The sequence below is a fragment of the Larus michahellis genome, chromosome 5 (assembly GCF_964199755.1).
Source record: "Larus michahellis chromosome 5, bLarMic1.1, whole genome shotgun sequence".
NCBI lineage: Eukaryota > Metazoa > Chordata > Aves > Charadriiformes > Laridae > Larus > Larus michahellis.
Window position 1 is genome coordinate 47,254,235 of NC_133900.1, and position 12,802 is coordinate 47,267,036.

At 58.0% G+C, this 12,802-nt stretch overlaps 1 protein-coding gene across 2 annotated transcripts; it reads left to right on the forward strand.

The window, feature by feature from the left end:
- Positions 1-1,130: 1,130 nt before the first annotated feature.
- On the forward strand, positions 1,131-12,485 carry EMX1 (empty spiracles homeobox 1). Of its 2 annotated transcripts, XM_074587167.1 has the most exons (3): positions 1,131-3,113; positions 5,584-5,768; positions 11,747-12,485. In XM_074587167.1, the coding sequence occupies exons 1-3, from the start codon at positions 2,747-2,749 to the stop codon at positions 11,912-11,914; spliced, it is 720 nt and encodes a 239-aa protein (XP_074443268.1). In that variant the 5' UTR covers positions 1,131-2,746; the 3' UTR covers positions 11,915-12,485. The 2 variants fall into 2 exon arrangements, 1 of the variants encoding a protein (XP_074443268.1); XR_012587005.1 differs by lacking the exon at positions 1,131-3,113 and having other exon boundaries at positions 3,450-5,768.
- Positions 12,486-12,802: the final 317 nt, after the last annotated feature.

A 12,802-nucleotide genomic window follows, 5' to 3' on the forward strand; every position in this document is an offset into this window, starting at 1 on the left:
GCACCTGCCGGCAGCGTGCCGGATCCGACCCCAGCAAAGCCTGGGAGGAAGGGGTACGGGCAGTGATTTAAATCCAGGCAGGCGAGCAGTGGCCAGGGCTGGGGGATGCAGACGGATGGGGATGGACCTGCTGCCTGTCTGCCCATCCCTGGAGCTGACCCTCTACCCCCAGCTCCAAGGCCAGGTTTTGGTGCCTGTCCCGTCCCCCTCTCCTTCTCCTGCATTCCTCTTTCGTTTGCTCCTTGGAAAATCCTCACTGTTGTATTTTAACGGGCATCAGATCCCACCTTTCCTCCACCAGCACCCCCTAATCCCGGTACAGCACCCCTCTACCCAACCCTGCCTGCCCACTGCCACTGCTGGCCGCATCCCTCCCCTGTGCTGGCATGCTCTGCGGCTCTTTCGTTAAAAAAGAAAATGTCTTTCTCCTCCACTCAGAGCTCCTCCTGGCCAGAAATCCAGCGGGAAGGCAGGCTGCTCCCGGATCACCTCCTCCCAGGGATGCAGGGGCTAAAGTTTTTCTCTTTAATAAGCTGGGGACACCGGGCGCCGAGCAAGGCACTCGCCTGGGGGGTGTCCGCATTTTATTCCCATGGGGGATAAAAGTCCTGCCTGAATTATTCTGGAGGTGACAGCAGGCCTGGAGTGGCAGGTGGAAAAATAAATGTAAAGATAAATCTGGGTTTCTCTCCTGGTTTCAGTGTAGCAGCTTCCCAGCTCCCAGCGAGCCCTGGCTCCCTCCAAAGCATCCAGGGAGCCTCGCCTGGACACTGGGCTGAGACTGAAAACCACGGGGGCGAACAGGGAAAAAAAAAATAGTTTAAAGGTTTATGTTTCCCAAACCAAAGCAGCTCCCCCAAAAAAGGTTCCTGTGGAGCCGGGGCGCAGAGGGGAGATGCTGCCGGCGGGGATTCCCGCGGTGAGCAGCCAGAGCCCGGTCGGCTTTTTCCCCCGCAGAAGACGCTGAAAACCGGCGAGATCCGCACGAAACGAAATCCCGGCCCCGCGTAGCGCTCGGCGGCCCCCGGCGCTGCCACCGCCCGGTCCCGACGGGCGGCTGCGGGAGAGCGGGGGCGGAGGGTCCGCATCCCCGCCTCGCCCACCCCCGGCCTGGCCCGGGGATCAAAGAAAACAGAGAGCGAGAAAAAAAAAATTAAATTAAATTGAATTAAATTATATTAAATTGATTTAAATTAAATTCCACAAATGGTCCGAAGCCGGGCAGAGCTCCCGCGTCTGAGCTGAGCGCCGTGTCCGCATCCCCTTTCCCTTCCCTTCTCGTCCTCTTCCCCGTCCCTCCGCGGGTGCGCCCCGCTCCGCGCCGGGTGCCTTCTCCACCAGCCTGCTGACCCAGCCCCGCTTCTTTATTCCCTTTTTTTAATATAAATATATATTTAAAATGTAGAGTATTTTTTCTCTCCCTCTTTCGGAAATAAAAATAAAAATAAAAATAAAAATAAAAATAAAAATAAAAATAAAAATAAAAATAACGCTTTGGAGGCGCGCTGGCTCCGTTTTTAGCCTTTCATTTCTGGGGGGTTTCATGTATTTTTTTCTCTCTTCCCTCTCCCCTCCTTCCTCGCAGCCTCTTGCGGGAATGTGTCCGCGGAAAACCCGCGGGCGCGCAGCAGCGCTCTCCTCTCCGCGGGGGGAAGGATCCGCGGGTGCCCGCGCGGAGTATTTCAATCCAGCCAAGTGGAAAATAGACTTTCAACCCCCTTTGTGCGGGAGGGGAGGGCTGGCCCCCGCCTCCGCGGGCCAACAAAACTCAGAGCAGAGCCAAACTGCGGAGTGAACTCGGGACCGGCCCGCGCAGGGGCTGCGCGCTCCGCGCATCCCCCCCGCGCCGCGGAAAACCCAGCCAAAATCGCGAGCGATTGGGGGGTTTTTGTTCGGGGTTTTTTTGGGTTTTTTTTGTTTTTTTTTTTAACCTAAGCGCAGGATCGGACCCGTGGGAAGAGCGGGCTTTTGTCCAGAGGGAAGGTCCTGCCTTGGAGGGGTGTGTGGGGGGGGGGGATACGCGGAGGGGAGCGGAGCTTGCGCGGGAGGCGGGGAGCCGCGGTGGGACGCGGGGGAGGGCTTCACCTCCCTTCACCTCCCCTTCCTCCCTCCCACCGGGCCGGCAGCTCCCCGCGCCGCGGAGTTACGAACGGCCGCCGTGGGTCTGTTTCTTTTATTTATTTAAAAAGGGGAAAGAAAAAGAAGAAAAAAAAAAAGAGGAAAAAAAGGTGGGAAAAGAGAGGAATTTTTTAAAAAGAATTTTTAATTTTATTTTTTTTTTTTTTAAAGAAAAAGGAAAAGAAAAAAAACCCGCAGCCGGAGCCCCTCTCCCACAACTTCGCGGCGCGCCTGCGGGAGAGGCTCCAGTCCAGTTTTTCGGGCGCTCTCTGCCTCCCCCTGCCTCCCCTGCCTCCCCCTGCCTCCCCCTGCCTCCTCTGCCTCCCCCTGCCCGGCCCCGGCCCCGGCCCGAGCAGGTGAGGCCGCCCCCTCCTCCGGGCCCCGCCAGGTACCGGCCGTATTTGTACCGGCTGCCCGGGGTTTGCGGGTGCGTAGGCGCCCGCGGGTGGGCGTGTGTGTGTGTGTGTGTGTGTGTGTGTGTGTGTGTGTGTGTGTGTGTGTGTGCGCGCTGCCCAGGGGGAGGTTTCTTGCACACGCACACACACACACACACACACGCGCACCCGGAGGAACAGCCCCGCTCCGGTCCCCCCCCCCAAACCCCCCCCCCAGCCTCCCGGCTCAAACCATGTTCCAGCCGTCTGCGAAGCGCTGCTTCACCATCGAGTCTCTGGTGGGCAAGGACACCCACCTCAGCCCCGAGGAGCCCCCGCGCCCCGCCGCCCTCGGCTACCCCGGACCCGCCACCGACGCCGCCGCCTTCGCCCCCGGCTTCCAGGGCGCTGCCGCCGCCGCCGCCGGCCGGGCCCTCTACGGCAGCGCCGAGCTCGTCTTCCCCGAGGCCGTGGGGCACCCGGCGCTGCCCGTCGGGCCCCACCAGCTGGGGGGCTCAGCGCTGCCGCACCCCCACTCCTTCTTCGGGCCGCAACACCGCGACCCGCTCAACTTCTACCCCTGGGTGCTGCGGAACCGCTTCTTCGGGCACCGCTTCCAAGGTGAGCTGCTGCGGGCATCGCCCACCGGCCCCCGCTCCTCCCGGGGCGCGAAGGGGGCGCAGAGAGAGGGCTGCCGGCTGCCCTGCCCGGCACCGGGGCCCGTTAACCGCGGAGGCCGGAAGAGACCCGGAGGCAAAACCTGTTGCTGCCGTGCCTGCAGGCACAGCCGGTGCTCGGGGTGTTCGCACACCGGCGCCGAGTGCATTTACACACCGGGGCTGAGTGCCTTTGCACACCCGGTACCGGAGTGCATTTGCACACTCGGATGCTCAGTGCATTTACACACCCGGTACCGGAGTGCATCTGCACACTCGGATGCTCAGTGCATTTACACACCCGGTAGCGGGGTGAATTTGCACACCCGGTACCGGAGTGCATTTGCACACTCCGATGCTCAGTGCATTTACACAACCGGTACCGGAGTGCGTTAGCACACCCGGTAGCGGAGTGAATTTGCACCCCCGGTGCCCGTGCTCTCCCGCAGCCGCAGCCCTGGAGCCGGCGTGCGGCTGCCCCGCGGCCCCGCCGCCGGTGCCGTGCCCGGGCAGAGCCCCGTCGGCGGGCCGGGCGGGGCTGGGGCAGCCCCGCAGCAGTCCCGCCTCGGCCGCCCCGGGCGGAGCAGGGTCCCGGCCGGGCATCGCGGGGCTCCCGGGGACGGGACCGGCGCTGCCGCCTCCCTGCGCGGCCCCCCGGCTGGCGGAGCCGGGAGTTTGGGTTTCTCCTTCTCGGAAACGAAGGGAAAGATTGCGGTGGATCTCGTCTGCACAGCGAGATTTTATTTGATTTTGTAGCTTTTCTTTCTTTTCTTTTTTCTTTTTTCTTTCTTTCTTTCTCTTTCTTTCTTTCTTTCTTTCTTTCTTTCTTTCTTTCTTTCTTTCTTTCTTTCGCTCTTTCTTTTGCTCTTTCTTTCTTTCGCTCTTTCTTTCGCTCTTTCGCTCTTTCTTTCGCTCTTTCGCTCTTTCTTTCTTTCCTCTTTTGCTCTTTCGCTCTTTCTTTCTCTTTCTCTCTCTCTTTCGCTCTTTCTTTCTTTCCTTTCTCTCTTTCTTTCTCTCTTTTTTCTCTCCTTTCTTTCTTTCTCTCTCTCTTTCTTTCTTTCTTTCTCTCTCTCTCTCTTTCTTTCTTCTTTTGATGACTCCATCTTTCCTTTATCTTTCTTTTTTTTCTCCATTTTTATCTCTCCCCTTCTTATTTTTCTTTTTCTTTCTCTATCTGTGTCCTTTCCTTTCCTTTCCTTTCCTTTCCTTTCCTTTCCTTTCCTTTCCTTTCCTTTCCTTTCCTTTCCTTTCCTTTCCTTTCCTTTCCTTTCCTTTCCTTTCCTCTCCTCTCCTCTCCTCTCCTCTCCTCTCCTCTCCTCTCCTCTCCTCTCCTCTCCTCTCCTCTCCTTTTTTTCGTTTTTCCTTTCTGTTTTCTCTTTTCTTTTTTTTTCGTTTCTTTCAGTTTTCTTTCCATTTTTTCTCCATCCCCGTCCCCTCGCTGTCCGCGCCGTCCCCGCCGCGACGCCCCGGGGTGTCCCGGGGGCCGGGCCGGGCCGGAGGAGCCCAGATTAGGGTTATCTGCTCGGCACCAACCCCTCGCCTGGCTCCGGGCTACGACGGCTCCGCTGGGAATTGCGGCCGCTGCCGGCGGCGCCCGGGGGCACCGGGACACGGCTCTGGCCCGGCCCCCGCAGTGCCGACCGGCCGCACCGGCCCCGGGCCCGTCCCGCACAGTCCCGGGAGCGGCTCCGGGGTCTCCCCGCTCCGGCCCCGCTGCCGCCTCTGTCCCCCGCCGCTCCCGGCCCCTCAGCCGCGGCCTCTGCCCTTCCCTCCAACGCCTCCTGGCTGTCCTGCTCTCTGCCCTTTTCCTTCTTTCTTTATTTCTTCTTTCTATTTCTATTCTTTCTTTCTGTCTTTCTGTCTTTCCTCTTTTCTTCCTCTCTTTCTCTATTTCTTTTCTGACTTTTCTTCCTCTCTTTCTTTCTTTTTCTTTCTCGCTTTCCCACGTTCCTTCTCTCTCTCTTTCTTTCTCCCATTCACCCTTTCTTTTCCTTTGTGTCTTTCTTATTTTTCTTTCTTTCTGTCTCAGTTCTCCCTTTCTGTCTCTTCTTTTTTCCCTGTTACTTTCTTAGGCTGTCCCTCTCTTTCTGCTCTTTTTATCTTCTTTTTTGTCTCTTTCTCTGTTTTTTCTCTACCTCTTCCCTTCTCCCTCTCTCTTTCCCTCTCTTTTCCCTTCCCCTCCCGTTGCTCCTGTGCCCAGTGCAGCCACAGGACTGAGGGTGGCTGGGGAGGGAGCACTGTGGTGTTCAGGAGGGGACAAATGCTGCAAGCTTGAGGCAGAGAAGATGTCCAGGGTCCCCCAGTATCCCCTTGTCTGTCCTCCCCCTGTCACAGGGCAGGATGGTGTCCCCAACATCCCCCCCCGGTCCCGCAGAGGGGGAGCTGCAGGGCTGGGGGTGCTGGCGTGGGACGCTGACTCCTCTCTCTGTCCCCAGGGAGCGAGGTGTCCCAGGAGAGCCTGCTCCTCCACGGCCCCTTCGCTCGGAAACCCAAGCGCATCCGCACCGCCTTCTCGCCATCCCAGCTCCTGCGGCTGGAGCGGGCCTTCGAGAAGAACCACTACGTGGTGGGCGCCGAGCGCAAGCAGCTGGCCAGCAGCCTCAGCCTCTCTGAGACCCAGGTACCCCCGGGCAGCCTCCCGCCCCTCAGTCCCACCATCCGTCAGTTCCACCATCCGTCTGTCTGTCCGTCCGCTGGTGGGAGCAGCTCAGCATCGGGCGGCAGAGACGGCGCCGACCCCGTGTAGGGCTGAGGCTGTGCTTTGCAATCTCCCAGCTGGGTTTGTCTGGGAATCCTGCGTGGAAACCATGGCCGAACCGTGCGGATTCATGTGGGCTCGGGGTGGGTTTGAGGGTTGTTTTTTCTTTTGCCACAGTGTTTGGTCGCTGAGGTGGTTCCCGGCAGCGCTTGAGGCTGGGAATGCCGGTCTCGCGTCGTGCCACTCTCTGGAGCGGTTTTCTGGTGTTATTTCTTGCTTGCTTGGGGTGTTTTCCCCCAGAAATATATGGTTTTAAAAATCCAGTTAAAAAAGGAGCAGCAGCATGAGATTCTCCCCTGTAGAACTGCAAAAATGTGCCTCAGTTGTGCAGCTTTGGTTTTGTACACAAACTCCGCAGTGCCCGAAAGTCCAGATGGGTGCAAAGATGGGTGCTGGGCGAAGGGCATTTCTTTCAGCTACAACTTTCTGAATTTTAGAAAAGGCATTTCATGGGCATTTAGAAATGATGGGATCCAGGAGGACCGTAGGGATGAAAGGAAACGGAAAAGCATACGGTGCTGGGGGAAAACAGGGGAGTTGGGGCTGAGCATCTCTGTGCGTGTCGGAGCCTGGTGTCCTTGCGAGCAGCTATTGCCGAATGCTCCAGGTGAAGGTTCGCTATTTCCCATCATGTTCATTAACTGAGTCGGCAGAGAAAGAAAGTTTTCTCCAAATTCTGGCTAGGTAGCTTGGCCTATATTCTGAATTAATTTAATTTTTATCCTTTAATTCAATTGGAAAATAAAGCTGGAGCCGTGGGTGTTCCCGGTACCCGTCTGGCTCATCCTTGCCGTGGCTCTGCCAAGCAAAACCTCCAAATACAGCTCTGCAAGAGGGAAGTTACCGCGAGGAAAATGTCACTGTCATGGGGGACAGCGGGAAACCGTGTGTGCAGATGTCGGGGAGGATGGACCGAGCCCACAAAATCCAGAGGCCGTTTGTATCCTGGTGCTGATGCTATCCCGTATCCCCATCCCCACGGCTCGCAGGGCACGGCAGTAGATGGCACCGCAGCTCGGGTCCTTTCCTTGCTGCTTCTGTCACCTCTCTGGGCTGAAAAAGATGTTAAAGGGAAAAAAAAAAACAACACAGCCAACCCCAAAGGTCAAAGAACAAACAGCAACTTGCCCGGGCGGAAAGGGCAGCTGCGGGATGCCCGAGGCGGAGCTCAACGAGTCCCTCGGATTGTGCATCATTGCCCCGAGCCTAAATGCAATAACGCAATTTATTGAGGAAAAAGCAGAGACGTCCATGCCTAAATCCGGGTGGAGATTTAGAAACGGAAAGAGGCAATATAGAAGTGTTTTTATAATTTTTTTTATGCACTGCAGCGTATTTTGTAGTACGGCATTTCCATGTTCTTGGGAAGCTGCTGCAGCCGCTCGGCGCAGGGTAATTCGTCACCTGCGGGCAGGGAGCGAGTGCAGGTCACGACGGAGGCGATCGCGGGGCTGGGGCCGGTTCCTGGGGGAAAGAGCATCAGGCTCGGGATCGGCGGTGGCAGCGAGTGTCGGCAAAGCGTCCCCGAAGGCAGCAGGGATTTGCAGGGGGGTCTGCGAGGCGGCAGGGAAGGCTTGTTCCCTGCCGGCTTTGTGGCTTTAGAAAAATAATCTTTTAAATCATCTTTTAATTACCTGGAGGGAAATAACCCCAATGTGCAGAGGGATGTGATACTGGATGGGCGTGGAAGTACCGGGACTGGTAGGGTGCGAGAGCCAGCCGGGCTGGTGGCCGTGACAAAAGCAGGCAGTACTATTATTACTACTATTATTATTATTATTATTATTAATCCAGTGATGAATCCTACACGCACGCAAACCTCCCGTGGAAACCACCCCCCGTCCTTGGTGACCCGCGTCCCCGGTGTGACACCGGGTAACACAGACGTGTTTTCACCCACTGCAGCCCCACATCCAAACCCATGGGTGGGGGTGTTTTATTATTTCCGAGAGGGTTTAGCCGCTCCGACAAGGGGCTGCTCGTTATGGCGGTGCCTGGCCCTATTTCCCAGCTACTTTTCCCCCCTGGAAAAGGGAGCTTTGCCCTTTGTGTGGTGCCAGGTCCGCGTCCTCCAGCTGGAAAGCTACACCTGGAGCAGTCCAGGGGGAAGGTGAAAAGGGTACTGTATGTGCCCGGCATCAGGAAATGCCTTGGGATATAAGGTGAGGAAAGGTGGAGGCATTTAACCCCTTCCCATCCTTTCTCCTACCAAGGTGCTGCATTAGTCTGGGATAGGACAGGCCCATGCAACCACAAAAAAAAAAAAGGACTGGGGGAAAAAAACAGCGGCAGCTCATGGTCCCGAAGCAAACGCAAGTGTTCAGTAAGTGGGATGAGGCTGGAGTATGCGTAGGGAGGGCTCTGCGGGGGGGACATGGGGTGGCCTGCGCAAGAGGAGCCATCCGTGGGGTTTGTGCGTGACAGGATGGCGTGGGGACACACACACACATGGTATGTGTGAGCTGGATGGAAAACGAGCCTGGTGGTCGGCGTGCCGCAGGGGTGCCACGCAGCGGGGGTGCACGGGGGCTGGCATGCCGGGGGCAGGATGCCTGTGCCGGGCAGGTGGGGAGCGGGGAGGAGGTGGGGGTACCACGCTGTGTGCTGCGGTTGTACAGGGCTGGGCATCACAGGTGGTAGCACCGCTGTGCCCATCGCTGGTGGCATCGGGTCATTTCACCTCCCGGGGGAGCGTGCTGAGCTGAGAAATAACTTCCCAGAGTTAATTTTGCACGATGCAGCCCAGCCGTCCGGGCAGAGCCTCTCCATCCCTGGCAGCACATGGTGCTGGCCCCACTCGGGATGTCAAACCTGCCTTCCCAAAGCAAAGGCATCACCCTGGCTCCTGCCGAGTGGGAGGTTTGGGGTGATTATGGCAGCACCATAATATTCCAGCATCCCCTCCCGGCTTCGGGGTGATTATGGAGGCACTGTAATACCCCAGCACCCTTTCCCAGCATCATGTGTGCAGGGATGGAGGCACAGCAGCCCTGGCCGATGGGTCGGGGCTGGCCGGGCATCGCAGCCACTCTGGCAGGAGCGGTAATAATTAACTGAACGAATGCCTGGGAATCAGGGGAGGAGAAAGATGAGCATCCCAGATACAGCCAGAGAGCAGCCACGCTGCAAATCCCAGGGCTGTCAGTGTTTCCCCCACAAGGACCATCCCCAAAACCAAGCTCTTAAAAGTTTTGGGGTGTTTTTAGAAGAAAAGTCCCGTCTGGGACCGCAGGCGAGGGTGCAGCGCTGATGCCTGGGGAGCTCCGCTGCCCTTCGAGGTGGTGGCACATTCGCGTGACGGCTCAGCACAAGTGGTGTCACTGTGTCTGGCCCCAAGTGACGGCACGGCTGGTCCCTCTCGGTCACCACCCAGACCCATCCCCATGCCCTCAGCCTTCCGCAGGGTTTGGGTCACTCGGCTGTTGTCCAGGGGAGCTGCACACACAGCCACCAGATTTTGATTGTCCCCAGCTTGGTGATGGCATTGTCACCTTTTGGGCAGAGCTGCTTCTCTGGGTGCTGTCAGCATCCCCAGAGCAGAGTGTGGTTTCTCGGTGGACGCAATGACCCTCAGGGTGTTCCACGGGTGGGAGCTCATGGCGTGTGCAGGCAAAGCAGTGGATGGGAGCCGTATGTAGAGGCAGGACAGGGATGCAGGAGCCATCCAGGGATTGTCCCCATCCCGCAGCAAGAGCGCAGAAGAGTAGGGCCAGCCCCGAGGAGCGGCTTGGCAGGGACCCCATGAGCATCACACTGGTTGGATGCACAAACACCCGGCATGACAACGGTTAATGTGGCAAGGGTTTGGGAAAGGATAAAACCCCCGGGCTTGGGGGTTTAAACCAATTACTCTTGGAGTCAGGATGAGGCATCGTAGGGGGCAGCTTATCCCCCAGTTGCCCACTGTGCGGTTCTCACATTTCTCTCATTGTGGCTTCTGGCCTGTTGGAGCGAGGGATATGGTATTGGAGGGGTCAGGGAGCCCATCCAGCCTGGAAACATCCCCATTCCTGCAGCAGAGACAGTTGGGAAGTGCAGGGAAGCCTCATCCCGCAGGAGATGGTCATACCCTGGTGGGTTTCTCTAAGCTGAACCAAGCTGGGGAGGAAAGGCTTTACATGCAGGAGCCGCTTCACACCCACCCCCGATTTCCACAGAGCCTCACTCAAGCATCTTAATTGCTTTATGCCTTAGTTTCCCCTTCTATAATTTAGGGATAAGGCAACTTCCCTGCTCCCAGAGGGCTGAGAGCTTTAATTAAAGTTTGTAAAGTGCTTTGCAGTTGTTGAATGAAAGGCGCCAGCTCAGTATTGTTCCAGAAATGCCCCAAAGCTAGGAAAGCAAATGGTTTGAGCCCAGGGCAGGGGGGTTATAATATATACTGGTGCCATAAAGCAGCTGTTTCAATAGACTAAACATGCCTTAAAGTCAAGGGCTCGCACTGCGCTGGTCGCGGGGCACCCTGCGAGGGCTTTGCTCACCTGGGGAATGCAGCGAGCTGTGAACGCTGCCTTCGCCTGCCGCGAAAGGCTCCGGAGCAGAAAGCGAGTGTCGCCTGCAATGAATGTCGAAGGAGAAGGGGGAAAGGGGGCAACAGTCCCAGGGGACGAGGTGCAGCCAGTGTCTGCTGTGAGGGGCTGCGGGCACCGCGCCACCTTCAAACGGGTAAATGCTTCAGCCTGGCCTGGGCCGGGATGGCAGCGGCGGCCAAGCAGCGGCACCTAGTGTCCTGTGGGGCCTGGGAAGCCGGGAGGCATCCCGCACCGCTGCCTGCAGCAGCCCACATCCTCACCTGCACCGCTGCCTGAAGTATCCCGCATCCCCACCTGCAGCATCCCGCATCCCCACCTGCAGCAGACATCCTGCGTCCCTGGCTGCAGCATCCCTGCACCTCTGCCTGCAGCATCCCGCATCCCCGGCTGCACGGCATCCTGCAATCCCACACCACCGGCCATGTGGGTGCTTTCAGCATCCCAAACTGACCGCCATTTCCGTGCTGCCGTGTCCAGCCCCTACCATGGGCCGCACTCCTGGCACTGGCATCGAGGGTGTGCGGTGTCGGAGCAGGGTTCTCCAGGTCTCGGGCAGGGAGGAGGGTGTTATCTCCAAGGATGGAGACCCCCGCTGCCTCTCCAAGCTCCTGGGACAGTGTTTGACCGCTGTCATAGTGGAAAAGGTTTCCTGAAACGTAAATGTGATAAATGAATGATCTATAATTGTAATTATAATCTATCTATAATTAGCTACCTGGTTATATACAGTCCAGCCCAAGACTAATGATGCCACCCTGGCCGTGGGACACAGGTCCTCACTGGAGGTGTGGGGACGGCTCTGTGTGTTGTCCCCCACGGTCATTGGAGCCACGGCTGCTGTGCCCATGGCATCCTGCGACCAAATGAAATGGGACCAGGTTTAGCTGCCCCTGCCGTGCTGTGCCGATGGGGGCACAGCCCAGACACTGAGGTGATGGGCACCAGGTTGTAGAGCTGTAAGGAGGGTCTCGTGAGCCTGCTGGCCCTGAGTCTGAGGTGTGATTGGGTGTTCTTCACCCGTCTTGGGTTTCTCGAAGGCCAGAATGTGCAGCAAAGCGGAGCTGGGAGGCAGCAGGACCCTGCACCCTGCAACCCGCTGTGTTTGTCTCTCCCCTCCCACCCTGCCGCAGACAGAGGGGAAACCGAGGCAGGGCAGGGTGGCCGTGGGAGCGTTGCTGGGGGGACAGGGACTTCTTTTGTGCAGATCTCTGAGGAAAACTGAGCTTGCTGCCTGGTCGCAGCACCATCCCTTGCCAGGGCTGGCTGTGCCAGGACCCCTGTGAGTGCCCATCTCTCCCTCTCCCCCAGGTGAAAGTGTGGTTCCAGAACAGGAGGACGAAATACAAACGGCAGAAGCTGGAGGAGGAAGGACCTGACTCGGATCAGAAGAAGAAAGGTTCCCACCACATCAACCGATGGCGCCTCGCCACCAAGCAGTCGAGCGGAGAAGACATCGATGTCACCTCCAACGACTAAGGCAGGGACAGGCTCCTGGTGCAGCCACCATGGAGAGGAACCCGGGGGAGGAAGGGGGGGCACAGGCGGCATCACCAAACGAACTCTAGGGACATCGCTGAAGCCGCCGCCGCCGCCGCCGCCCGCTGCCTTTCCTCCGGGGCGCCCGGCCTGACCGGGGACCCGCACCCCGTCCCCCCCTGCTGCCCGGGGCATCCCTCGGAGGTGCTTTTCGGGAAGCTCCCGCCGCCGAGCCGAGGAGGAAGAGGAGGCTGCCAGGGCGCCCGTGGCCCCGGGACACGACCGCGCATCCTCCTCCGCGCTGGAAGCCGTCCGTCAGCCATGAGATCAAATAAAAACGTCCTACCTAGAAGCTCAGTGTAACCAGCCCCTTTCTCATTTTCCTTTTTCGCTTTTTTTTTTTCCACCTCCCTCCTTTTCTCCATTGTTTTTTTTTTTTTTACACAGTTTTATTTTAATTTATTCTTTTATTTTTGTGCCTGTGTGCGTGCGTTCCCTGTCGTAGGTAGTCAGCAGCTGTAGTGTGTGTTACTGCGTGGTAATAAAAAGCAAAAATGCGCTGGAAACCTGACTGGTTGCCTCAGTGGAGGTGGGGGGGACACAAGGGGACCGTCCCCCTCTCCCATAGCCGGCCAAACAGCCGCAGGGAGGCTGGTGTGGGGAGGACTGGGTGTCACTGGGGAGGGATGTGTCCCACGGGAGCGCTGGAGCCAGGAGAGCTTGGTGGCCCCATCGTGGTGGGCGTTGGGGGGGTGAGGATGGCCGTAAGGATGGGGGTTTCCCTCAGGGGTCCCCAGAGGAGCGGGGCCACCAGCGGGGTGGCCGCAGGTATGAGAGGTATGCGGCCGCTTCGGGGCCGGCAGCTTCACACCTGCGCCGGGGATTGAA

Bases quoted from the DNA above. Each gene is read 5' to 3' on its own strand.
- EMX1 (XM_074587167.1), top strand. From the start codon at position 2,747: ATGTTCCAGCCGTCTGCGAAGCGCTGCTTCACCATCGAGTCTCTGGTG. The intron at 3,114-5,583 runs GTGAGCTGCTGC...CTCTGTCCCCAG, and splicing joins CTTCGGGCACCGCTTCCAAG to GGAGCGAGGTGTCCCAGGAG. The intron at 5,769-11,746 runs GTACCCCCGGGC...CCTCTCCCCCAG, and splicing joins TCAGCCTCTCTGAGACCCAG to GTGAAAGTGTGGTTCCAGAA.